At 37.7% G+C, this 27405-nt stretch overlaps 1 protein-coding gene across 2 annotated transcripts in view; it reads right to left on the reverse strand.

Moving 5' to 3' along the window:
* Positions 1–27405, reverse strand: part of TOX3 (TOX high mobility group box family member 3) — a 74200-nt gene that overhangs the window by 13447 nt on the left and 33348 nt on the right. Inside the window, exons 2-3 of one of the 2 annotated variants that reach the window (XM_009637607.2) lie at positions 11258–11323; positions 7080–7331 (exon numbers count right to left, since the gene is read on the reverse strand). In XM_009637607.2, the coding sequence (XP_009635902.1) occupies positions 7080–7331; positions 11258–11323 (318 nt within the window). Of the gene's footprint in view, positions 1–7079; positions 7335–11257; positions 11324–27405 lie in introns of both variants that reach the window. The other variant, XM_009637606.2, reaches the window with a different exon arrangement.

Raw genomic sequence — 27405 nt, forward strand, 5'->3', positions numbered from 1 at the left:
AGGAATTTCAGAGAAGTTTTCAAACGACCCAAGAACAAGGGTGTCTGGACCCAGCAAAGCCTTTGGCCAGGTACAACACACCCAGACCAGCTGCAGCATCTGCCTCCTTTGGCTGGCTTAAGAAAGCAGCACCTGATTTTAGAGTTTCAACTCAGGAGGCAGAATAGTTTAAAGCCATGGCCCAGGCTTAATGCACAGCTGGTGTCCGCGGTCATACACATCCACGTTCCTTCTGAGCTCAGTTCTTAGGAATATCAAGAGATTCAGCTTCCGCTCCAGTTCCTAACAGCTTTCCCAGTGAGGTGTATCATTTTCCACATATTCATATGGTACCTCACAATATTTTCTGGAGCTGATGGATCTTGATTTAGGCATTATTAATATAAAACAGTCACAATCTTTTTTCCCCAGACTGTTCTGCCAATGTTACTCTGTTTCTCTTCTGCCATGCAGAAGTCCCTTGTGGATCTCAATGGCTTATAACCTACTTCCATCATTTTTTTTTCAATTTTTTTTTTTAGCACCAGCAGTACCTGCTGTTCAGATAGGTGTCTTTGGCAACTGCTGCCACTTCGTTTCCTATGGATGGGTCCTTTCTTGCAGTTACTGTTGCCTGTTTTTGAAAAGAACACCAGAACGTGTTTCGTTCTCTGACCATAACAGCTCATTAACAGATGGCTCATTGTGTCCGTATCGATGAGAAAGGAGGGAAGACCACGTCTCTCGGAAAAGCGACTATATTACCCACACCAAGTATTACTATGTCACTGAGGATGTGAAAATCTACAGGTTATTAAAACCTTATTATTTAGTACACCACCAGGCTAGCACCGTCTTCATACCACGTTAAAGTCGTCGCCTGTCGCTCCTGTGCAGCAGCCGGTGCCGGCTGTTGCCGCCAGGGTTTTCAGCCCATTGCCCACCTTCCCCGCAGCCCCACGAGCTGCACACACACGCTCGCTGAAAGGTAACTAAAAAATGCACAGCTACATCATTAGACGTAAAATAAAATATTTAACTATACACCAATAAAAAAAAAAATAAATTACTTTGCAGAGACTTGGAAGTTTATCAGGGAAGGAGAGAGCCCGTCTGTGGGCAGGGACCAGGCTGTCGCAGCGCTGAGCTGACAGCGGGCACCCGAGCTGCAAGATCCCAACTGAGTCCTAAAAGGTCTCATTTTACAAAGCGTCCGCCACCATTTGAAAGGTTCGGTACATGGCCAAATGTCACTGATCTGAGCCACCAGAGCATCATTTAATTTGGCATTACTTAATTTTGAGATTAATTCTTCTTGGTACCACAAATTATTAAAAACAGTGGCGGTAACCGCTACCATTTCTGCTGGGAAAGTCCCACACAAACCAAACCAACGTTGTTGATTTAGAACTCGGTTTAGTAATCCACAGTAGTAATCAAAATAAAAACACATTTAAGAAAACTCTGAAGATAATCTCTCTTTCTAGTAAGAACAGTTGTTCCTCCTATAAATAAATAATTATAACCTTCCGGAATTAGTTGTATGTTTTGTATTAAGGATGACAATAAACATGTTCATAACAATAACAAGGGCTTGTTTTAATAGACCGTTCCAGGCGTTAAACACATTAATGACCCATGAAATAACTGTTTCATCTGCAACACATTAAACAATGCTGTTATAACATTGTATTAATTGAAAACCTACTCCATCCTCTCCAGATAGGAGACTACGGACTGGGTATTCGAAGAGAGATTTACAACTAAGTTTCTTTGTAAAGGAAAATGAAACATATAAATTAGAGGCATGCAATCAGGTGAGTAGTGAAATAACTGTCTTTTGCCAATTTTAAAGCAACTTTTTCAGCTTTTATTCTTGCAATCTTCTCTTAAGCTATTCATTTCAAGTTAATTAGTTATTCTGGAATCTAAATTACTAAAAAATTGAGACCTTTAAGTAAAAGGCACCACTGCTCTGAAACACTAATAATATTTCTGTTGTATGCAGCCTTTAACAAGCTCAAATTTGCAACTCAGCTCTTTAAAGCCACATCATTGAGCTGTTTATTTAAAAAGTCTCTTCTTGAAATAAAAGCAATAGTCACCATCACGTCTTTGATTTGAGCACAGTGCCACTCCTACATAGTAATGTAATTAAAGCCGAGCGTATTCCACTATGAATTAGCCTTATCTGTGCAGAATCCTGCGCGCGCTGACAGCACTGCAACTGTTATAAAATATAAACAGGCTCAAGTCTTCATCAAATAGGAAACGAATTTTCTCCAGCAGCATAAGTAATATCAGGAGCAATATATGTAAAAATTATCAGTCTGTTTTTGTAACATCTGTACTTTTTTTGAATAAAAGAAAAAAAATCAGCCTGCAAAGAGACAATTATTTTACTGTCTGTTTCTTAGCTATCAGAAAGAGAATTTTGAAATTCATCAAAGCTAACCTTCTGTTATGTACAACAGGCTAAGCTGAAAAGAATGTTAACAAGTTCAATTTTCATTCAATCAGCACTACTGCTCTCTGAAATGTTTCATTGCAGGAAAGAAATAAAAATAATCTATATGGTAATTATGAGGATGAATCCCCCAGTAACTTTCAGCTACATGAAAGGTCAGTTCTATTCAAGATATTTTATCAGTCCCCTGCACATACTCCTGTCCTGTCATTTTAAATCTGAACAGCATTTTATTTTCCCATTTACAGCTACCTGCAGAATTAAGTACTTAAGCCAAATAAGAAAAAAAAAAAAAAAAAAAAAAAAATGTTGAATGCTGGCAAAGGCTATAATAGCATGGAGATAAATCGTTCAGCTGCTCTCTCTCAAGCCTCTGGGGCTGCAGATTTTTCTTCTCCTGGTGCACTGTGGGTATTCAAAACTTGTTCAACATGATTTCATTTCATTTCAGGCACTGCCTGAGAAAACTAAATTACAGAATCAATCATACAGAAGGTCAGAGTGAGACTTCATTACAAGTATTGCATGCTTGCATGAATATCTTTCATTTATGACTGACCCAATATGTCACAATAGCTGTCTAGTAAAAATAATCCACTTTCTGAAATTGATGTACTACTGATGTCAATGCTACTCAGCAGGCTGGGCAGATTATAGAGAGGTGTTAAAAAAAGGAACCCTCAGGAGCACAAGTTGTAGTTTTATAGAATTGCCACAGTTTGCAGATTAAAATAATTTTTCTATGGGCAGCTCAACAGAAAACAGAGTATTAATATAAAATACAGAGGGGTGATTTTTAATGAGGCTATCGCTGTTGATTTCCACTTATTTATATTCAAGTATTTATAGGGATAATATTTGCATCATGTAAATCCATGTGTTCTTTGAAGTCAATGTACATCAACACTCCATTTTTCAGTGACTCATTTCTGAACATCAGGGTTTATTTGCATATTATTAAAATATGAAAATTAATCAAACTGCCTCCATTTTATCTCCTCTTTTTGTTGCTGTTGTCTGGTTTTAGATGTATAAAAATACTGGTAAGTAAGATAAATGTGTGGTATTTGTTGCCAGTGATAATGAAGTTAATCAGCATTGTGGCAAATTGTTACTCTTGCCATGGTATGTCTATCTTATTACTAGGAACAACTCTTAACTCATCAATACAATCTTTTAATAATTGCTAGGCCACACTTACGCTGAGAATAAATATCTTTCTTGCACCGTGAATGATTTTTTCAATATGATAATACACAAAGAGTATGTTAAAAAGAGAATGATTTCCTTTTTCTTTTTTTTTTTTTTCTGCCTTCCTGTGAGAAATATGTGAGATACTTGCAGAGGTATTACGAGGTAGCCAGCCAACTCCACACCCTAAGGGAGACATAGGAAAACCTTGACATAACCTATTTTTAACCATGCCTCTGGCGATCCTGCATTCAAGTTTATAGGTGCACATGTCAGGTAGTACATAGAAAAAAGCCAAAGACACACAGTATTAATCATAATTCTGTCCAAGCCCATTTTATTTTTGCAACATTTGTGATTTAAAATCTCATGACATTTCTTCAAGGTGAAATTCTTCTACCAGACTTTGCAACAGGGTAGGACTACCTTCATCTAAATTAAATATTGCTTACAGTAAAGCTCTCTAATGCTTCACAAGATAACCAATAAACTCAATGCAGTTCATATTAAAATAATTTAAGTTTGTATTCAGCTAAAGAAGCTTTAGTGATTAGCAACACACTATTAATACAGCCTTTAAATAAGACTATCCTAGCATCGCTGGGTAAGAACATTGTTCCGTAAGTGTATACGAACATCATAATTATTTTACAACCTCATCTTTAGTTCTTTCAGATACAGTAAATTCAATTGACCATGAAATGAAATTTCATAGTCAAAATGCCTCCTTTACATTTTTTTTATTGCTGCAATAAAGTTTTTATAGCTCCAAGGCAAGGTAATTCATGCAATGTCTAATTTAAAGATGAATTCTAATATTATTAATAAATATTTACCAGTTTAATAAAGTGCACATTTTTCACATAAAATATGATATAATGTTTTCATTTTCTATTTTTGAAATACAGATTAACTGCTGGAAAATTTGAGTACTAGAGAGCTATGTGAGTTGAGGGGAAACCCATGCGAGGACCCTCTGTTAATGTTTTTAAACTTCCTGAAGCTACCCGGCATTTACGAGCAGAAGGCAAAAAACCTACTGAATAAAATTCAGTGGCCAGGCCCACTCCAGCTCACAGTATAAAATAAATCAAGCAGTTGCGGGGGAGTGTCTGACACACAAAGCTCCCTGTGTGGGTCCTCCACATCAAATCATGCAAATTCTCATCTATTCTCTGTAGCAAAAGTACACACAAGTTCCCAACCCATAGCTTTCAACTGGCAATCACCCTAGAAAATACCACTGGACTACCAGGATAAGGAGGCACGAGCTTCTCTAGATCTTCTCTTTGACCTATACGGGAACAAATTCTTACCGCTGAAGTCCATGTGAACTATGCCACCGATTTCCACATTGCACAGTCCAGAAAAAAAGGAAAAAATGTAAAGCCTCTCATCCAGCACAAGAAGAGGTGAGAGAAGAGTAACCTAACCAGGAGGCTTCTTCTGGTTGGAACTGTTAAAGTGACAGCATTTACTCATGGAAGAATCACATTCAGTGAAAAGATGCAAAATTAAAAGGCAAAAGTGGGTCAGGTTCCAAACACTTGACAACATTGAGGGCTGCTCATACACGTCACACAACACTGACCCAGCCCATGATATTTGTTACATATTTCTGAGCAAGTTTCATTGTATTCAATGTGTACATGCTCCATTACTCTAGTTTTCAGGCATAACATTCCTGACTCTCAGATTTTATTAATCTGATCTTTCTTTAGTAGCCACCCAACATGTCCAGTGCATGCAAAATCCCATGCAAAATAGGAACTGAAAAGAAGTATCCTATCCTTCAAGGCCTGTTTTAGGCAGTCCCTGCTTTGTATCTATGGAATTACTGAGTTCTGCACCTCCTAAACAGCGAGCAGTTTGTGCTTAATTCTGTATTAGCGCTAGCTACTCTTCATGACCTCCAAGGAAATAGTAAAATTTGCAACAAAGCCAGCAGCCCATAGAATTCCAGAGAAATACTTGCTGCGTGTTGATTTGTAAATCTTTAATTCACTTGCCAGAATAATAAAAAAGAAAAAAAGATTTACACGAAATCATAACATGAAAACACGATGACCTTTGTTACAGGCCAGCAGTAAATCTCCCTTTTTACTACACCAAGTTTAGCAAAAGGTCCTATATGAAACATCTAATCAGAAAAAATACAGTTGATGTAAAATATCTGTTTAAGCTAAACATTCACTGTCTTCAATACGCAATACAGAAACTAATTCTAATTGTAACCACTGAGTTTAAAATGCTAAGTATGATAAACTGACTCACAGCTGTGCCTCATCACTGAGCATGAATGTTACTGCACAAAGCTCAGAGAAACCCAAGCAGGGAGATCCCCCAAAGCTGAAAGGGAAACACAAGAAAGTGGAAACTGCCCCGTATACCCTCCCACTGAGATCAGAGCCACACAGTGTGTATAGATTCTGGAGAAGATTCCATACAGCCTGGGTTTTGATTGCTCTAATCACCAGGGATCACTGCAATTAGCCTAACAGTCCCCGTCAGTCGGCCCCTCCCCACACCCGGATCGTCCCTCCCCATTGCGGAGGGCTCGGACACAGCCCAGGAACAAGAGAGCAGGCCCAACCTGCACCAGCCTCTATGGTCAACAAGAGCACTGGACAGAACAAAGTCTTCTTATGGCCTTGTATTTCTGAGTATGGTCAAGGTAATACATCCCTATCACTTCTATTAGGAGTTAAAAAAAAATAAAAATAAATGATTCCATTCATAAAAATTTAGCCCATAGAATATACAGAATATAAGGAAAAATATGGGGTTTTACTGCTGACCTACTGTGTCTGGCTCCTTTTCTGAGCTACTCTCAATACCGCACTTTCAAAATATCCTGATGGCCATCAGATGTGGATCCTACACTTGAAATACAGACAAGCAATTCCTTCTAAATGCTGTAGATCACCCTGGCAAACACAATGGTCTTTCAACTCCTGATGCCAGTGTCAACTGTAAAACATATTTTTGAACTTTAGCAGCACTTGGGATGCACGTGATGCCAATGGATATGGGCTTCCAAGTCCGTTCTCAAAATTAAAATTCTGTGTTTATAAAGCCTGACTGTTTCTTCACAAGAGATCTGCTCACAGACAGTATAGCATCGCACTGTACATTAACAACCACATTTATCTTCCTGAATCCACCAATATTAAACCCTTAACCATTTGCCAACTGCCTTAGGGAACTGAATAATAGCATATCATTGTTTGCTGCGTAACACTGACAACACATGTCATCGTTCATACAGAACACGCCTGCACGTGATGCCGAACATTGGCAAACGCTTGGTTGGGCTACAATATCAAGAAATCATAAGGATCTTCTGAGAGGTCAATTAAAACTGATAGATGACACAAATCTACGTTACTATGCTTTGACAGACAATATTAGGCAATGGAAACACACAAAGAACTGGACCTACCATATGCAATCCATTGCTGTGGATGACGCCATCTTGCTCCACGAGATTTCGGGATATTGTAATAGAGGGAAGATCCAAGCTCTGGGGGGGAAACTGAGGCGTAAATTCATTCCCTTGTGCAGACAGCTGGTCCCCAAGGCCCTGAAAGGGCAGCAGTATGTCTGCCATCCCCAGTGCAGGGTCTGACTCGGGCGGGGGGGTAATGGGTGGGATTTCGAACTCCTCGTCCCCAAGGCTCGGCGTATGGAACGTCTGCTAGAAAAGGACAGGACAAGGCAAACCACGTTAGGGCACGCTGCTCTCAGCAACCACCTCTGACCTGCCGTCCAAAGCTGGTTTTGTTCTCAAATGCAAACTCCATATGCAACAAAATTTTTAAGTTTCACATACTGAAGGGGTTTGTGGATCATTCTGATTAAAGATTTAAGTCTCATTATCATATGGCTTTAATGGAGTATCAGTATTAACAGTTTTTTAATGCGTACTTAATTAGCAACATCTGTCTCTGTTGTTAGTCTGAATATCAGCTACATTGGATTTGGCTGTATAACAAATTGCCACTTCATTGATATGTTAGTAAAATAGCACAAACAGCTTACATTACTCTCATGCTTCATAAAATACTGACAATTTTGTAGCACACACACAACATTAATTCAGCACTGACCATTTCACATCTTTTGTTTCCTTTTTATCCACCAATAAACATGAAATATTATAATTCTGGCCTTTTTTTTTTTTCTTTTTTCCACCCCAAAAGTACAATGCACCCTTTTAACAAGGGTTGTAATTTGGAGGAGAGCCGCGTCTAGGCGAGCGAGGGTGGTTACAGCAGCCTCCCGCGCCTTCCGAAGCCAGCCAGCTTTGTTTGAACAGTAGGTTTGTTACAAACTAAACACCTGTTAAGATGCCTCGAGCAAAGCATTTACTGCCAGTTATCTTCAGGGTTTGTGCGTGTTTGTACGTGTGCATGTGTCTGTCAGAGATAATCTTTATTCAAGTAGAGTCTGTATCTGGCTTCAACATTGCTTTTATTTGGGAAACAAATGAGCTATGCCTATTCAAATTTCTTGCAAGTTAAGTGAACTTTCATATATTATTTCAGGTCCACTGCTACTTAATAATAGAAATTCAGCGCTTGAAATTAGGCCGTTTTAAATGTACCCAAATCAAGACTGTCTTGATCAAATTGGGCAGTTGGCAATCCTAAAATAGGCACTCTTGTCTTGTTCTGGACATGCAAGGCTGCTCTGGGATTTGTTTGTTTGCATTAGTTCAGGATTTGAGTTGGGGAGGGAGGAATTGTTTTATGTATTATTTACATTGTTTGAAAGAGTGACTTAATGCCAGTTAATTTAAAAATGATATGTTCAGTGAAAGATCTCATTAACTGCTGCAAATTGTCATCCTTCAAACTGTTAATGATGATATAAATTAATAACCGCTTGAGAGAAGATGGAAACTGAAACACAAGAAAAACCTTTGCTTGCATATAGAACCTGTCAGCTGTCATTATTGGTCTCACACCAGAAATGATGGGGTCCCAGATTGCTGCAGCCTGCAGTACCGTCAGAGTCTGCCGAGACCCTGCCCATCTCACTCGAACTGCAAGACTGTAACTTAATTCTGGATGTGAAAGCTGGGCCTGGATTAGGGAGACGTTTGACTTCCCTGCTGCTGTATTACAAAAGGTGTGAATTTTTCTTCCTGTGGACCCCGCAGTTCACAAACACAAAGGATGGATTGGCCAGGAGAAGTGGTTGGCTAATGAACATAACCCTATGGCTGCATTTGCAGTTATTTTGGCACTAATGTGGTCTAGTAACAGATGCAACTGTAATTTGTGACTCATTTGCTACCCCATTACTGCTTAATGAAATCTAACATATCACATTAACAATACGGATAAACACTCATTCTTGATATGTGGCATTTGGCTGTTTTCATTACCACTGTAATTAACACTTGAAATATTATTTCAATAAATATTTAAGGTGCTTTAAAATGGGTCGTAGTAATCATGACATAGAGACAGAAAACATAAAGCAAATGTGTGGCTTCTAAGCCTGAATGTGCTCTAGGATTACACTCTTAAGGCATTATTTACAGGAATAAAAGGGGCTCCTAGCCTAACAGAGCTCAGGCCCAAAGTCACTGTGAGAAAGCTATATTCGTGTTAATGTAAAAACACTATAATTAAGTACATTGTAATGCAGTAATGGCAAAGTTAGGCTCACACTTTAATGCGAACACTAACAATAATTTTTATTCCTTGCTCAAGCAAAAGGGTTCAGTGAAATCAGTATTATTATAACACATCTGAACCTCTCTTTACCTGACATATTTATGAGATAGTAGTAATTATAAGGACTGGATCCTTTTTCCCGCATCTAACAGAATAACTCTAGGACAGCTGCATAAATATATAACACAGCTAGATAATAATACAATATTTTACTTAGGAAAGTAGCATTCATCTTAATGCTTATAGCTTACTAGAAATGGAAGAGTAAATTGATGAATACCTTAACATTTTTTAAATGTGAATTCAATTCTTACAATATAACTTGTCAAAACATGTATATATCTTTTTTTAAAAACATATAACGGAATTAAGATTGAGGCTAAAATAGATGTAATCTAAGAAGAAAGCAAGCCCTTTAGTGAAGTAGCCTTAAATCCAAATCACTGGGCTATTCAGTCTGTAAAAAAAAGCCTGAATAGTATGCAATTTGGGATTGCAGAAAGGTGCTGTTATGACCAAAAGATGGTATAACATTTGCGGGATTTATCTTACCAATCACATTTTTTAAAGTTATTAACTTTTCAAATATTTATATCTTACACATTTAAAAAAAAACAAAACTGTGTGCATGGTTAAATGCCATCTGTACTGAAATGTTCAAAACATTTGTTCCTTTTGATAAAAATGCAAATCTGGAGAACTGTTGTATCAACATATAACAGCCAATGTCTGACACGGTGAATTATCACAGCTGGAATTAAATTGTCTCTGAACAGCTGCTGGCAGCAGAGCTTTCATCAATGTTTGATTCAAATGTAGGAAAGAAATTCTACAGAAAGAAACATCATGTTGTCATTACAGATGGGGTTTGTGTTCATTATCACAAATAACACCGGAGCTAGTGCCAAACAATATTCCCTTATCTAAGCAGTCTTGCTGGGTAAAAAGAGATGGTGACCATTGTATAAATGATTCATAAAATACAATTCTTAATTCTAACCTTCGTATTTACTGTTACACCTTTCTGCTTATTTTCTCCGAGACTGCTTTTTTAAAAGCACACAAGAATACCTGCGACTGAATCATCGCTTAGAACATGTAAATCAAGTTTTCTAACCTTTCCTCATGTTGGGAAGATCATTTATGGCATGCACCCTATATAAATACTTAGTTCTTGTTCTCCATATTGCTATGCACAATACTAGATAGTGCATCCTGCACTTTCCATCCTTCCCTTTGGAATAAGAGCTGTTGGCTTTCAGTGATGAGCAGCAAAAGGTGTTTCTGTCTGGGGCTGGGGTCAGTATTAGCATGTTGATGGACTATTAACTGGCTGTAAGGCGGCACCACCGTAGCAAATACATGGCGACAGTAGCTGCCATTGCTTTCTCCTGTTTCCATTCTCAAAGTCAGTGATCAAACACATCACCTCCACAACCCAGCCTGCCTGCACCAGCCCAGCCCCTGGGTTTGTTCTTGATCCTGGGCAGAAGTTTCCTTCATGCGGCACATAGACTTCAGGCAACAAAGTTGGTTTTGGTTTTCTAACTTATATGAGTATTAAGAACTCAAATTAAAATGTTTGTGTCTCTAACAGAAATTAGCACATTAGCTAGTAATGACTATTACTAAGCTTGCTTTCGAAGTGTACACCTACTGTGCTTTTTATTTGTTTCCTTCTGTTTATAATTTTTTTCACACATAAAGCAGATTTGTTTCTATTGACATGCTATGTAAGTAACAGCCTTATGGACAGCTAAATTGACTGGTAATGGAGAGCTGTCAGGTTATTTTCTTTCTCGTTAAAGTCTTTATTTTGTGCTCCATAAAACACACAGAAATTCGGCACTTCACTCTTCATCCATTCAAAGTCTGTTAAATTATCACAGCAAACAGCAGAATATGAGCATAGATAAAAAAGAAAAACATGTACCTCATTTGCAGCAAGAAATGCATTATTTGCCTCTGCCATGTTCATGTAGTTGTTATTGTTTCCAAACTGAAAGAAAAATAAATATTTGGATTTTAATGCAAGCCACGATAAACTTTTCTTTTCACTGGCATAGCAAAAGTTGAAAAATCCCCAACAAAAACAAAACAACAAACAGATAAGATGCAATTTTGCAGATGTTCTTTGAAGTCAGAACTAGATTGGATTCAACATTATTATTATTGCATGCTCTGCATCCCCAGGTCTGTACATGGAAGATATCCAAGTGTAGCTCTTCAACTTCCGCTGTCCGTGTAGCAAAGCCACCCCACGGACCTAGAGGTGACTTTGGAAAGTGTGTCCATTAGAAAGAGACTTTTCTCCAGAACAGACAGTGGGACTCTACTACATCTTTCCTGATATATATTATAATATTCCTGCAGATGATGCTGATCCAGAGGATTGCTGCAGCTAGAATTAGCTGGCGTATTACCATTCCAAGTAGACCTGGCTTCAAAGAGATAAAGGTCAATAAGGGGAAGAATGAGAATCTGCAGCGTTGTTCTTAAAATCCCATTCTTTCCACAAAACTGAAAAGCCAAACAATCCCCCTTTGTCTATCCTTCATTCCAGTTGAGCTCCCACGCCCCCAGTGAACACTAATACCAGAAGATTTTGCAAATCAGAGAAACTGTATCACACTGAGACCTTGAGATCTACACAGGGTGGCGTGGGCCAAGTGCCCTCTTGCTCCCACTGAGGTGCAACCCCTCTCAGACAGGAGTGATCTGAAGGAATCCTCTCGGATGCCATTGAGTCATTTCCTCCAAATTCTCAAGTATGAACATTTGTTTAAGAGGAGAAGTACTTTTTCTTTTACAGACTGAGCATAGAAAAGAAAGAGATTATCAGCATTTGGTTAACTGGGACTCAGTGTGCCTTATTCCCTTAAATGGCACTTCCAAAAAGCAGGTAGTCTGGTAACTATTTCCGCAGGTGCTCCCGGAGCAGGCAGGCATCTAGACTCCTTGCTTCAAGGAAAGACACCCCGCGTGTCATGCAGCTACCACTAAAACACTAAATCACAGGCTTCCATATTTTCACATTTCTATTACCAGGCACAGTGCACACTGCAAAGTAAGAGCATCAGATGAAAGCGAAGCCCCTGATGTGCCCTGCCACATCACTGCTTCTTAAGGCACACTAAGCATTCTTCCCTTAACTCCCATTTTCGAGTTCTGTAAAGCAAATTTTTTCAGGAAGGCTTTGTTTTATGTTGCCAGATCTTGGTGGACCTGTCCACCCCCAAACCACAACAGCAAACACAACCAGCAGCAGCTCTGCAACAAACGCATGAGGATGGGGAACCGTGCACTTGCACAGATTGTTCTTTCCAAGCAAGAAACTCTGCTGTGCTCTCAGAGAAGTTGAACCTATCCTGAAAGAAAAACCACTTTGCTCCAGCTTAATTCGCTACTGCAGAACTTGGTGCCAGACTGGTTTTAGCAGGGAGGTGTTTCAGACCCTGACTCTCTCCAGTTCCTCCAGCATTCTAGAGCAGTGGAGGGGCAAGAGTGATCCTTTCAAGAAAGGTTCTTTCCCTGAAAACTCCAAAATCCATTTCTGAAAATAAGACCAAAAGTTAAAAGGAGGGGGGAAAAAAAAAAAACCAAGAGGAGGGGAGGGGAACTATAGTGATCAGGGATGAAAACAGGAAGATGGACACAAAGAATTGGAGTCTCGTGTGCTTGATGAATTGTCTGATTGACAAACCAGGACATCAACAAAATAACAAGACAGTCATGGGGAGGGAGGCGTATGAGATGAGATTCCTCATTCTGAAGTATGAAATTCCATTTGTGTACTTAACATGCTGAATCTTTCAACCTATAACACATGTTAAGCAACAGAGGCCTTAACACAATATGTAGGCTGCCTCATAGCTATTAAAACTCTGTTATCCCCAGCTATGCAGATACTCAAGTAATGTCATCCATTTTTTAAAAGCCCAGATGTCACCCATTTTTGGAGATTAAAAAATTCAAATAAAATTGCACATTCAAATTACTGTTTTGGCACATAAGGATGCATGTGTGGATTTGTTGCACAAAGACATCGTACTTCAGCTCAACAGTGAGATCGACAGGATAGATTTTTTTCATGTCAGCTAGTGGCAAACTAAGAAGGATTTACATGAAAAACTCAAATGGCTCCAATAGAGCTGCTCTTTCTACAGTAACAAAAAAAAAATGAAATCAGGTTTTCAAATTATATATAAGTGCAAAGGTACAATAGGCAAGTATAGCTCTACCACTGGATAAATGGGAACAAACCCTATCCTATTTTAACAAGCTTAGCATCCTAGGGGCTCCAGTGCCTCAAAATGGAAACGTAGCTGGTATTTACCTTAAAGAGTAAAATTCTACATTGTTTTGATCTCCACGCATTCCTCACACCACAGCTGCTGCTGTTCTGATTGCCAACTGTTTTTCTTCCTTTTTGTTTTATTAAAGTAAAACAAAGGAGAAAGCAACAACATATTTTTCCATTTTATGAAGACTGTGGAAGCCAATGATGTAATGAGGAACGTCAAAGCTAAAAGTTACAAGTACATCTCCTTAGATTCATTCTGATTTGGGGCTACAATATTTAAGACCCTATTGTGTTTGACTCAGACACTGGTGCCAGAACCTGGCATATTTAGCCTTTTGTTAGTATGGATCATAACTAATATTATTTAGATTTATTTTTTGTCTCTGAATTAGAAATCCATTGAAGGCACACAACAATTATCAGTGAATATTTCTAAGATTAAAATTCCTTATTATCTAATGGTACCTATAACAACAAAAGAAAATAAAATGGTTATTATCTTAAGGACCTAAACAATTCAAAAAACAAATTAAGCTTAGAGTGAAATAAGAACTGGGTTAGAAATCCTCTTCTGAACAGTTAGTCTGCGAATGTAATTACTGAAGAAACTACAGCTAATCAGCTGTGAATTGTATCCATTAATTAGTATTTGCCCTGGAGAAATGAGAAAAATCAGTAACAATGTTAACACTGCAATGCACTGATGAGTACTGAAACACAGGGCCCTCAGCATTTAGTCAAGCAGGTGGCTCCAATGGTCCAAGTAATTTAAAAAGCTCTCACCTGAAGTGCAGAGCTGGAATTACAAAGCACTTCTTGCATATCTTTGTATCTATATAAGGCTATAATTAATGGCTTTTAATTTAGAAACACTTTGTGATCAGCTGGGAACAGTTATAAATCATTCTAAATAGAACAAGGGGTTCTTGTCTGTTTTATAAAATAATTTGGGAAAGTTGTTTTTTGTGAAATGACTCTTGTTACAGTCAACATTTTTCTCCATTTATTTTCTAAAGGATCCCTTGCTCAGACCCCTCATAAACATCTCTGGGCATTCCTATAGTTGACAGCGGGCATTCAAATTAACGGAGAGAGCAAGCAATTTGGTCTGCCCAGGTATACTCCTGCGGGCTCCCACCTGTTGCATTTCCCTGGGACAGAAGGAGAGTAAGAGGCAGCACCTAGTCCAGCTATCTTTTTGGTTTGTGCTGGCATTGGGATGCTCTGCACGTTACTTAGCCATAGCAATCAGCAAGGTTTTGCATAAACTTTTGTATCTGACAATCTCAGAGCACTCTCACTCTGTAACTATGTAAGAACAAAATCTTTTAGGTTGCCTTTGGCAATTCCTTTGATTTCAGGAGTTCAAACTCCATCTTAAATTTCATAAATATATTAACCATGAGTACCACAACTTACTGCCAAGGCAAACCAAGGGAAACCACACACATATACTGACTTCATGAAATGGATTGCGAACAAAAAAACCCCTCTTCTGAACTTGTGAATCGTGGCTTCATTCTTCATGCAAATCATTGCATTAAAACTATGACAGTTCAGTCCTCTCTTCTTTCACACTGCAAGGGCACTTGAATCTTCACCCTACTGAAATCCATAAGAACCAACATGAAGACTGTAATGAGAGAGACTGGATGTTTGCTTACTACTACCTCGTATAAAGCATGTCAAGAAAATTGATTATTTCTAAACCAGCTTGTTGAACCTCTTCTCTTAGCTTTGGCTACCAAACCCGAAGCCCAACATCTAGCTTTATTCGTCTTCTCTACATAGAGTGTATATCTGCAGTGCCAAGGGATAATTCATGCCCTCTCCTTCCCCAACGCATGCCCTAATGAAGACCAAATCAACTCCTGCCCAGGACTGGGGATATAAAAACTCTACCACTGCCTGACTTCTACAAACTGCACATTTTCATGGACCAAACCTCCTCGGCCAGACGTCATGATACGTGTTTGCAAATCAAGGGACTAGCCACTTTGAATCAGCACAGCGCAATGCTGCTTGGGTTTTCAGGCCACCCTTTGCACTCACCAGAGCTTAAGAATCGGTTGGCTATGAAAGCTGAGACTAATACACGGTTGTTTAAGAAAGAAGTCTGATATGATGACCATCATAGAAAACCTTGCCAGTTCAGGATAAAAATCAGTGATTAAATGTTGACAGAATCTGAATTTCTACTGAAAAAAAAGTCTTCAGAAAAGTCTCAGGAGGTTAAATAGTGGCTACTGTCTGGGCTCGGCTTTTGCACCTGTGATGAGTCAAGAGCCACAGCAAGGAGTAAAACAAGCAAAGGAGAAGTTTACACCAGAAAACCCTAATATTGAAAAAGCATAAAAAGTAAAGCCAATAAACTGATTTTGAAGGTGTTACAGACACACAGAATAACATTGTGAACCTATAAAAGTTAATAGGAATTTTGCTACTGATTTTGTAAGTAAAATAATTTCTCCATTAACATTCAGTCATTAGTATTTATTACAACTTTCTACATTTCTGTTTTTAAATCAACACAACTGTGGCACAATTCTAATCTGGAAAAACATTAGAACTCACACCCACTATTCCTTTCCTAAAAAGTGCAAATACAGAAATACATAACAAACTTAAAACCAGAACACACAGGAGCCCAGACTTTTATCTGAACATCTCAATGGAACAAAAACAAATTTTTAAAATACTAGTATTTTTATGCTCAAAAGTAAAATTAGATTCATCAGGCAAATGCATTAGATTTTCTAAGTAATTCTTTTTATAATATTGCTGCTTCATTTAATAGTGCAACCACATGGAAGAAGAAACCATTGGAAGGGTTATTGTTCCAGCACAGAACACCACCAAAACCATGGAATGTGAATAAATGTCCCAAATAAAAAAATTAATATATATATATCCAGAACACAAATGAAACATGTTTTATCACCTTCTCATAACTAATCTGAAGACTTACATTTTGCTTAAAAGAGATTATTGCAATTCTGTACTCAACGACTACATATCATATATCAGTGCTCCCCCACTTCTTTTTTATTAAAGAAAGCCCGGAGAATAAATAAAAAAATGAACAGTTATTACAGAATTTGCTCCCCCACTTCTTTTTTATTAAAGAAAGCCCTAACCCAACTCTTACTGCAAAACAAAATTCAGTCTTAGTTATCACAGCACTTACAGTCGTTTCATAATTATTAGTTAATGTTTAGTCAAGAGACTCCTTTAAAGTTTCTCAGGGTAGTATCTCCAGATAAAATTCTTGCTGGCTTGATGCTGAACTACTGTCTGCAGAACTAGCTCTAAACCGGTTCTGTCACAGCACTATGTGTCCGCTCACGTATGTAATTTAGATAGTTCCACATCCAGCTTCTATCATTCCTGATGCCAATTTATTGCTTATGGAAAATGGCAGCCTCAACTGATCACACTTCCAGTATTTCTGCAATAAAATTAAAAGCCATAGTTTTTAAAATATGGCCATTAATAAAATCATTCTTTTATGATGTGAGCATGCTCATAATTTTTATATAGAATAATATCTACTTGCACAAATATATATTATGGCAAGGATCTCAGTTCTATCTTCATATTTGGCAAATTAATTCCTCTGAGGTTACACTATCCTTATGAGTAAAAAGAAAGATAACGATCCCAAAAGATGTAATTACAGACCAAAACTAAATTACTTTGCAGGTCTAAGTACTGTATCTTAATAATTTCACCAGAGAACATCTTCACTGCATTTGGGCAGATTTGATTTTGCTGCCTGACCAATAATTACAGCTCTGGCAAATACAATGTCTGATAAGGACATCAATTAAGAATGAGCATTGTGTTATTTAAAAAAAAAATATTCATCATGTTCACAGCCTGTCTGATTGAATGAAATGCCAAATTAAATTAATGGAGATTGCTAAGTCTAGCTGGCTGGTGGGGAACCATGCAGAAAGTGGGACAGCATAGACAATAAACTGTCTGTAATTAAAAGATGAGAAGCTGGACTAATGCTACTTCAGCCTGATTACTCCAAACAAAACAATATACACTAAAATTATTCTGGCAACAGAAGTAGATGGAGTAGGAGGAGGGTTGGGAGAGGGGGCTTTTTCTTTTTTTCTTTTTGAAATAGTATCAACTATCACTATCTATGAATAGCAGTGTCCTCACCAGACATATTAAATTAAATATTCGGGGTTTTTTTTCTCATCAGGAAGCACAATTTATTTTTCTCAATGAACATAAAAATAACAGATGAGAATTCTCCAATCATTTCTGTTCTAGGTGGATATCCAGCTAATCTCTGCAGAGGCTTTACTTTTAAGTATGATGTGTTCATAGCAGGGGCAGAGTGTTCTTTTCTGGAAGAGCAAGTCCTTCATGACAGTTTCAATACTTCAGAAGCAGTAGGTGGTATTTATATTATTTTATAAAATACAAGTATTCTATTTTATTCTTGCTACTAGAAACAATGAGGCAGACTGTAGTAGCTGGTTCACAGATGCAATACCACTGAAGTTGTTAGGGATTTATATCGTTACAAGTGAATGAAACATCTTTTCAAACCTGAATTTTAAAAACCTTGTAAATAAAGAAGTCATTTGATCTCAGAATGAATAAAAAATGGTATCCTTGATTTTGACACTACATGGCTACCCATAGAAATCTCTGTACACCTCTGGCAAGATATGTTAACATTTTGGAAGAAATAGCACGCACTGCGCCAGGTGAAAGAAGTATTATTTACCATAGACAACATGAGGCTATTGGAGGCTAAGGATTGAGTCGCTGAGTATAAAGGAGATGGAGAGTTGGACCAGAAGCAGTCAAAAGGCTGCCCATTTGGGTCAGCTTTTGTCAGCAAAAGATACAATTTTTGAAGAATTTAATGAAGTACTGGACCACCAGGTAGCATGTATTATATATGCCAAACTTATAGTCGAGCCTTTTCATATGTATTCTTACAGCAAATTTACAAATAGTGATTATTATAGGATAGTACAATGTAAATCAGCTTTCTGAGACAGATTACGGTATTATTCTTATTTTCAGTAGATAATATCTTCTGAAAGTTGGTTCACCTCCTGCTTGGTTCTGCTTACAAACTTGCTAGAAAAGATCTTTATAGACATGTGAAAAACTACCCAGGAAAGTGTTAGCCTTGGTGACTTTGGCCACGAGAACTTACTGCACAACAGTGATTTCTCTCGGTTTCTTCCACATCATGATTCCGGTTGAAAACAAAAGGAGTTTCTATAGGGGATTTTGCAACAGAAAGTTTTAATTTGTTTAAGAACACATCGCTGATGAGCAACTAGCAAACAACGGACAGGAGCACAAAATGTTAAAATAATTTTATCTAAGTACCCAGTTTTGCAGTCACATCCCCAATGCTGAAATTTCAGGCAAACAAATAATCTCATTAGTGGTTCATTAATTATTGATCTGTACAACCATACATTTGACAGTCTTTTGATATTTAAAATCTTAAAAGCCTTTAATTCAGGGGACCATTTAGATTCCAATTCTTGAGTCTTAGACATCGGCCCCACTAATTGTTATATATATATATTTATATACATGTGTCTATGCATGTATATACACATATACACACATTCTCTACTCTTTGCTTAGAACCAAAAAAATCTCAATGGGCTAAAATACTTGAGCAAGATCCTAAAGAAAAACAGACATTTATATTTTATTTATATATCCTCAAATCTCCATCAGACACACTGTTTGCAGATAGTACAGATTTAAAAGTTTTAGGAAAGCAATTAGAATGAAAATATTTGAAGTTACTTTAAAAGCTTTCAGCCAGCAAATAAAAACTTCGACAATAACAATAAAAAGCACTGACTTAATCTCTCTAATTCCAGCCAAACTCTTTAATACGAACCCCTTCAGTGAATTCCATGGCCAAAAGCAGTAACTGAATGATATTTTGCCAAGTGTGATACTGTGCAAGTCTTAGGAACAGTAATGAAAGGAATATTTAATGGTCTCATGTTAGACATTTTCAGATCTCTTAAGAAGGATACAGTCTATAAAAGTTTTCATATGCAAGAATTAACTTTGTAAGAATAGGCACAGTATTGTTATTCTGTTGACTGACAGTCAAGGCAATTCAATATATGCCAGATTTTTAATGCTTACTTATTCCATATTTAAATGCATAAATATTAAAAGGTGGTCCAAAGTGCAGTCCTGGTCCGAATATTTATACATGATTAAGGTGTTGTAATATTAGTCTGAAACTTGAAAGTGCTTTTCAAGACAAACATACCAAATATTTTGCTGTCACATGTCCAAAGAGTTTCAATTTACCATTTTGGCTCTTCGTAGACAAGAATGGATTTTCCATTCTGCCCACATTGCCTTCGAAGGTAGTAAAATGGGGAATCAGACATGGATTCTGGGTATATCTCTGCATCCACTTACATGTACTAAGACTACTTTTCCTCTGTACAAGGCTAATACAAAAATCAAACTTAGACCAACCCAGTAAGTTTCACATAAAAAAGACTCCACAAGATCTACAGATGTTACTCCAAAAGAGTTCTGAAGTACATTCGCTACCATCACACCCTGTTGTTGCCTGACGCTTAAAATATGGGAAGAGACCAAATGTTAAGATAAACACATTCAGTAATAAAGCCAATGAGAGGCAACTGTAGTTAAACTATTTGTTTAAAAATGTATGAATATTTAAAGAACATGTTGTTTTCTTGCTTTGCTTTCTAACCTAGAGATGTTTGCAGTGATGAACTATGAAATTATTTTTGTGATCACTCTCATGAGCACATACTTCTTATCGGAATAAACCAGATTAGACATAAATGTCATGGAAGGAATATACTGCTAAAACACAAAAAGAACTTACTTATATGGCTAGGTCTCTTGTTTATGTAATTTTTCTACAACTTTGTAGCAATTTAGATTCCACATGAGAAAGGTCTTCTCAAATATGTGGTTTCACAGCATCCATTCAATATATGTATTTTACGAGTTACATTTCTCTGAACAGCTCCGATTATACATAAGATCTTATTCCTGATGACATCAGAGGACAGATGGTGGTTAAATTATGCTTTTTTCCACAACTGCTCTAAAGAACTGAAGCGAGAGTAAAGCACAATTGCTCCCTTTCCACAGCCCCGGGAGAGGGTGGAAGTGTCTCTATTCTCCATGACATTTACCAAATGGAAGAAGATCAACAGCCTCTCGGAATGGCCTCAGCACATACACGTGGTGCTATAAAATAACTTGCAAGGAAGATCCAAACCAAATCTCTGGGCCCGATTCTGAAGCTGCCCTTCCAATCTACCTTCCCACACTCCTCCAGGTTGCAATAGGAGCACTGATGCCAGCACCAGGTACCATGACTGGAGGCCGCTAGCTCGTGCCCCGCTCAGGGACAGGAGCCCTCCAGCACACGTGGGACCTGAAAGCCAGCAAGGTCCTAAGAGAGTGCAGCACCATGCCCCCTCCCGCCCTAGCACACCAAGGTCAGCATTAAGGGCCCTTCTTTAACTCCCCGGTCAACAAGACAACTCTACACCTCTGTTTGAGTATCTTTTTACCCCCCAGACAGTTTATTTTTAACTGCTGTAAGGGATACTTTTATAGGTTTTGCGGGGGAAAATGCATAAATACAGAACTGTGTTCGCCATACGAACATTTCTATTTCGCCTTCCTCTTCAAAGCATTAAGTTCATACAACCAAGGTGTTAATCATGTCTACCCCCCCATTTATTTTATATAAACTGTCTAAGCATTGAATCTAAGCATTTCTTAACATAATGACAGCATTTTATTCTTGGGATCCCAAGAAATAGTTTTATATCACTATATTCAAGATTACTGTAACATTTTCTCACACGAATTTAAAATGATGTGATTATACTGCAATTGGGCTGTAAGTAGCTTTTCTTAGAATCTTATATCAAATTTCACTCACTCCAGTGAAAATTGTAAATTCCATTCTAGACTGTGATTCAGCTCTACTACACTAGCAAATTATATCAAGTTTTAAATATAAAATTGATAGAGAAAGGGTGAAGCAGATGTAGCCATTTTATAATAATCATAATGGAGGATCAGTCAAGACACTCTCAGGCTAAAACCAGTACACGCATAAAATCTTAAATATCTCAACTCTCAGTCATGTTGATACCACGGGTTCCTGCAATTTTTTCTGAAATTAAATACTTTCCACTTTAGAAACACTAATCAGAATCAAATAGAAAAATAGCATTTTTTTTAAAGTCTGTATTAACTCTACTTCATTATACGCAAGGCTGTACAAAGCCAGCCGCCTCTTGTGAAGGCAGCCTGTAGGATGTAACTCTGCTGTTACTATGCACATATCCAAATGAGAAACAGAGAAAAGCCACCCAGAAATACACCAGCTCCAGGGCTAGAGTCAGCGATGGTCACCCTCAGCCGAAGCTCCGGCTGCAGCATGCAATAAGCAGTGCCCGTCTGTGTGGGAAGAACAGGTAAACACAGATGATGCTCAAGGATTTCACGTGCTAACCTTGTAACAGGGGTTGTACAAGAAAATGACTGACAGACACAAGGATTTGGGAATTTTCCTTGGATGAAGATATTTTCCAATTTGGAAAAATTATGTGTGTCAATATAATATCGATTACAGATGCACTCTGGAAACTGGCACGTAAGACACCGCTTCCTCCTGCTTCTTTATCTTACATCAACCTTAAACCTGGAGGATTTCTCCACTATTTTTAGTTGGGGCTGGATTACAAATCCCACAGCAGTGAGGCCTCTGGAGAGTCTTCAGCAACAACTAACTTTATTTAAACATGCAAGATTGAATTGGATGCAATGCTCTGCAATAACAGTAGAGGAGAATTAAATTTCAGAGTGGAATAATCCCTCATGCTAGTTTGTATTCCTAATTTATGCCACTGAGACTAATCAAGCTTAATTTATCTATCTTTAGCTTCCCACTGTTTCATTCCAACCTAAAGGCAACGTTTTGGGCAGCAGAAACTTTATTTTGTAGGTGAGTAACCTACTTTAATTGCATTTTAATCTATTACTACAGTCTAGCATTTTCTTCACTTAATTGGGTCACTGTATTTCTTCTTGTAAGTGGGCACAGAAATTATGTCTGATATTGATTGCGGCCCCTGAGGTTCTGCGGAGAGTGGAGGACACACAAAGGGTACACGGCAAATTCCATTTATGACGAGTACAAGGAATAAAGTTTCACTCAAAACCTTCACACCCAGTAATAACTCCCTCCCCTCCCCAAAAATCCTAACGTTAAAATACTGAAATCTTGTATTAAGCAAATTGATGCCAGTTAAGACAAAGCAGGTTGCTGTGCTTATAATCTTATTTCAAATACCACCCGACCAATAGCCTCACACATGCAGGGCTGGAAATGTCGAGCACCATATGAAAGCCAGGCCTCTCAAGTCTTCAGGTGATTTTTCAGCACTGATGTTTCAAAATACTAACAACTAATTAGTGTTAGAATTAAGTGCATATTAAAAAGCACACCAGGCATCTCAGTAATGTAATTTCTCTCATAATTTTCAGATGCTGTAGAAAAAACAATGTTTTTTTAATATAAGATTAAAAATTATAATAAAAGCTCTCTTGAATAGTCAAGTACTACCCTTCATGTCTTGATGTAAGCAAGCCTGAGCTTTGATACATGCAAATTCTCGAGTCGCTTTTCTTGAAGAATGAGAGACACCAGATCCTAGTGGCATTTCTGCTGCCAAGCTGTTCCACAGCTCACAACTTGCGCTCTGAAAATATTGTCCTAATTTAGTGGACTGAGACAATTCAGTGTCTTATGCTATTCACACCAAAGATGTGCAAGAAGTTGAGTACTTCTTAGTTGAATATAAAATAATCAGCTTTAGCTGTAGTATGAATTCAAACTAGATGTATGAGAATTAGCTGTAATCTTCATGAACTTTCTTTGTCTGAAAATTCAGAAACTATGCAAGATATTCCTAGGAATACCTGTTAATTACCAGCCAGTTAATAATTGGTGGTCAAATGGGAAAAGTCAAAGCTTATATTCATGTAGCACTCAAGTCTTCCTTATCAGCTGATGGCATGATGGCACAATCTGAGCTCTAGAGAAGTGTTTCTTTGTGTGTCTCTGAGACAGTATTTTTGATACAGAAACCATTCTGATGGAACCAAATAATGCTTTGTACCATAACCACGTGCTTCTGCAGGCAGGTGCCTGCTACAGTTAGCTGCAAACTACTGGGGGTTCTCTCATTTTTATTTTATATCTTGGACCTTACCATACCATCCCCCTTTTAGATTAGAAAATTTCCCAGAGATCAGAAATCTTTGTGTAGTAGAAGTGAGACCTGGACTCAGTGCATTCTCAGAAAATCCTATATATTTGGGATTTTTTTTCCAAATACCCAGGGCTAAAGCCTTTATATAACTTCTATATTTTATAACTTCAGCCAAGTTCTACAACACAGACAGATTATGTTTCTGTGATACCAAAGTTGTGTAAGAGTTGAGAACTACTAATCCCACATCCAGTTCTGGTGAGTAAGTGCAAAGGACGCAAAACCATGCAAGGGAGCATGAAAGACTGCTTTGTATGTTCCCGGTAAGAACAAATCACAGGAAATCCACAAGGTTGGTTGTTTCCGTGTCTGCAAAACTGGGGAGATTTTGCTCTACCATAAAATTTCTCAGTCATTTTTTCTACCGGAATTGGGAGACGCTGCTCAGTGTTAGTGTGAAAGCAACGAAGAAGGCAGGAAGAGAGGAATGGCACGTGATGTTCTGGCAGCTCTCTTGCCACGACAAGAGGAAAATACCAACTAAGGGTGGGGAAATAACTAATTGGTCACAGTAAAAATTAAATGGTATTATAAACCATTACTTTCTCCTCATTTGTACATGCATCTAAAATAATTTATGATATTTTATTGTCCAGTGATTTTTAGACTTAAAAAAAACCCAAAACAACCATCCTCAAGATAATGACTTTGCCTGTAATTGCTTGCCTGATCTGCCCTGAAATTATTACAACAGTTCTGCAGTGGAAGACATTTCCTTTGCTAATCAAAACGAGGTTGCTCAATGGTATTTTCAAAACTTGTTAAGAACAACATAAAAAAATATGTATGCATTTTAATGGGAGAACTGAATTGTCAACTATGACATCCATAGCCTGGTTTTGAGAGGAATAAAATGATGTACAAGTGCTATAAAATGATGTAAAAGTGCTGGGTACTAGGAGGCAGAGAAAGGGTGGAAGAAAGGCCCATAGAAAGGCCCATAGTAAGACAGTGATTGTCGGAGCAGGATAATAAAAGTTACCTTATCAGATAGATAAGGAAAAGATAAACTGAAAACTGGTAAGAGAAAAAGGTTGAAACTAAACTTTGAGGAAAGATTAGCACATAGCAAAGGAGAGGTATTCAAAATTAAAAGAAAAAAGGTGTAGAAGTTTGTGATATCTTGTAAAACATGATTTTGTGAGCATGTAGAAGCAATTCAAAGCATACATATTTACATACACTTTCACATAAATGTCATTTTTTCATATTTTGAAGAAATGGACAGCTTGTAACAGTGAATATGAAATTTAAGTTAATCTCATAATTCCAGACCACTAATAGTTCTAGAGAAAAAGGTCTTTTTCCTTTGTCTCCCATGCAATCTTATGTTTTTGCCTTCCCAACAGCATGCAAGAGTTGTCCTTGTCCAAGCTCACATAGCTCCACGGGAAACGCTGGGTAATGTGCCATGGTGATCCTTTACACATCTCTGAGCAGGACCTTCCTTGCCACCACTGAAGCCAACAACGATAGACTGATTACACCAGAAGTTCGTGGGTCATCTAAACAGCCTCATCAACATTTAGAATGATCATCAACAACAACGAAGGAGATGTACAGCCTCTCCAGCTTCCAGAAGATGGTTATATGCAGGATTTCAGCTATCAGCATCAGTAGGAACCAAACTAAAGGACATTACGGTGACTCAAAGTCATGATGTCAGCACTGTCACTTGCAGTCACACCATTAAGTGACCTCAAGCTCCAGAGGATTTCTCACGCATCATGCTTCAAACCTCCACCCCCTTGTTTGTTTAGCTATTTGCTCTATAATTCAGTACCCCTTTGCTTATGCTGATACCGTTTTTGAGGTCCCACTGCAAAAATGGAACACTGAACTCATTAGGATTTGGGGAGGTAAATGCAATTAAAGTTTCTTTTTCATCTGGGCCAGGAATGAAGGGCGAGGGAAGGAACTCCTTAAGCTAGCTATAATGACAAACCTGGCACATTTTGAAACCACATGTTTATTTACCAGTAGAAATGGTCAGATTTTCAGTAATCATCTGGCTGGCTACAGGGAACTGTTTTTGAAAAAAAATCAGCTATTGCACAGAAGCTGAATTATTTGAAAGCTGGCCTGGAAGGAACATGCTGGACATTTACAAATCATATTTACTCATTGAAGTATGTCAGATATTCTGTACACAATACACTTCTGACTAAGGAATAAAATGCACATGACCTAATGGAAGCTGTGATGATTAAGATTTATATAACCAGTAGATAAATTATGCTTTGCTGTCGTGCACTGCCGAGAAGCTTACGGGACAGAATTCTGCAGGATTAGTTCAGGACAAAGGAAATTATACATGTAAGAGTTCAAGCTTAAGAAAAGAGATCTGGCTTATATCAAGTTTACGTTTCAGATAAGAGACTGCTGTATAACAGGTTATAGTTGCAAAAATAATTTTGATTGGCATCCCATTTATACTAACTACTGCTTGGAACCCACCCAGAATATGCAGCATACTATAAACTGTTAGGAAATATATCTGTGTATTGTTCAATGTTTACAATGTGCTTTATTTTGTAAATATAAGATCTGGCAGAAAAATGTAGAGTATTAAAAATAGTTCTGCTTAAAAAGAATCCCCTTTTCCCTATAAAAAGAAGTATTTCACTAACAGCAGTTCATAATTTTGTTCAAAAATGTTCACAGTGAAGCTAAATAAACTTTCAATGGGAAAAATTTGATTGCTTTGTTCAGCTGCTCAAACAGATTTCTATCTCTACTTATTTGCATATTTCTGAATATTCTCTCTCAGGCCTGCACCATTTTTGTTAGCAAAATCAATTTTCTGTTGGACAAAAAGTGAGATTTGGTCTAATGATTTTAAGCTTTTAAATAAACATGACCCAAATGGTGTAAAGAGGTCTCCTTTAAGAAAAGATCCTTGCTGTTTGGTAAGAAAAGAATTCTTTGCATTCACAGATATCAATTGACAGCAACAGATTTTAACATGAAGAGAGAAAAAAAAACATACAAGGGCAAAACAAAAAAAGCTGCAATCTAATTATGTAGCTACCACACAGACCGATGCTAAGTTTAATTTTTAAGGAACACTGTGTACACACGTCCATATACAAAATGTAAGAAACATTAAACTATGATATAAAAGCTTTATTATTGATTTTCCAAAGCTCAAACACTACTCATGTTTATGCAACTGTTTCCTCTGCACCTGAAGAGAAGGATTGTTCTAAAATCCACGGTTCTGCAGAATCCTTAGCAAACACCAACCAAAGGCAATTTTTCCTAGGTCTGTTCAGCTCCGCTAATAGTTATTGTTTGCACAACTGTAACTAAGTACATTACCAACTAGTTGTTCAATCTATATAAATTTAAGAAACACACATTGCCAAGGAGTGACTCATATATCAGTCTATTATATGCTACAGAGCTGAC

Source organism: Egretta garzetta, unplaced genomic scaffold, assembly GCF_000687185.1.
Source record: "Egretta garzetta isolate BGI_Z169 unplaced genomic scaffold, ASM68718v1 scaffold314, whole genome shotgun sequence".
Taxonomy (NCBI): domain Eukaryota; kingdom Metazoa; phylum Chordata; class Aves; order Pelecaniformes; family Ardeidae; genus Egretta; species Egretta garzetta.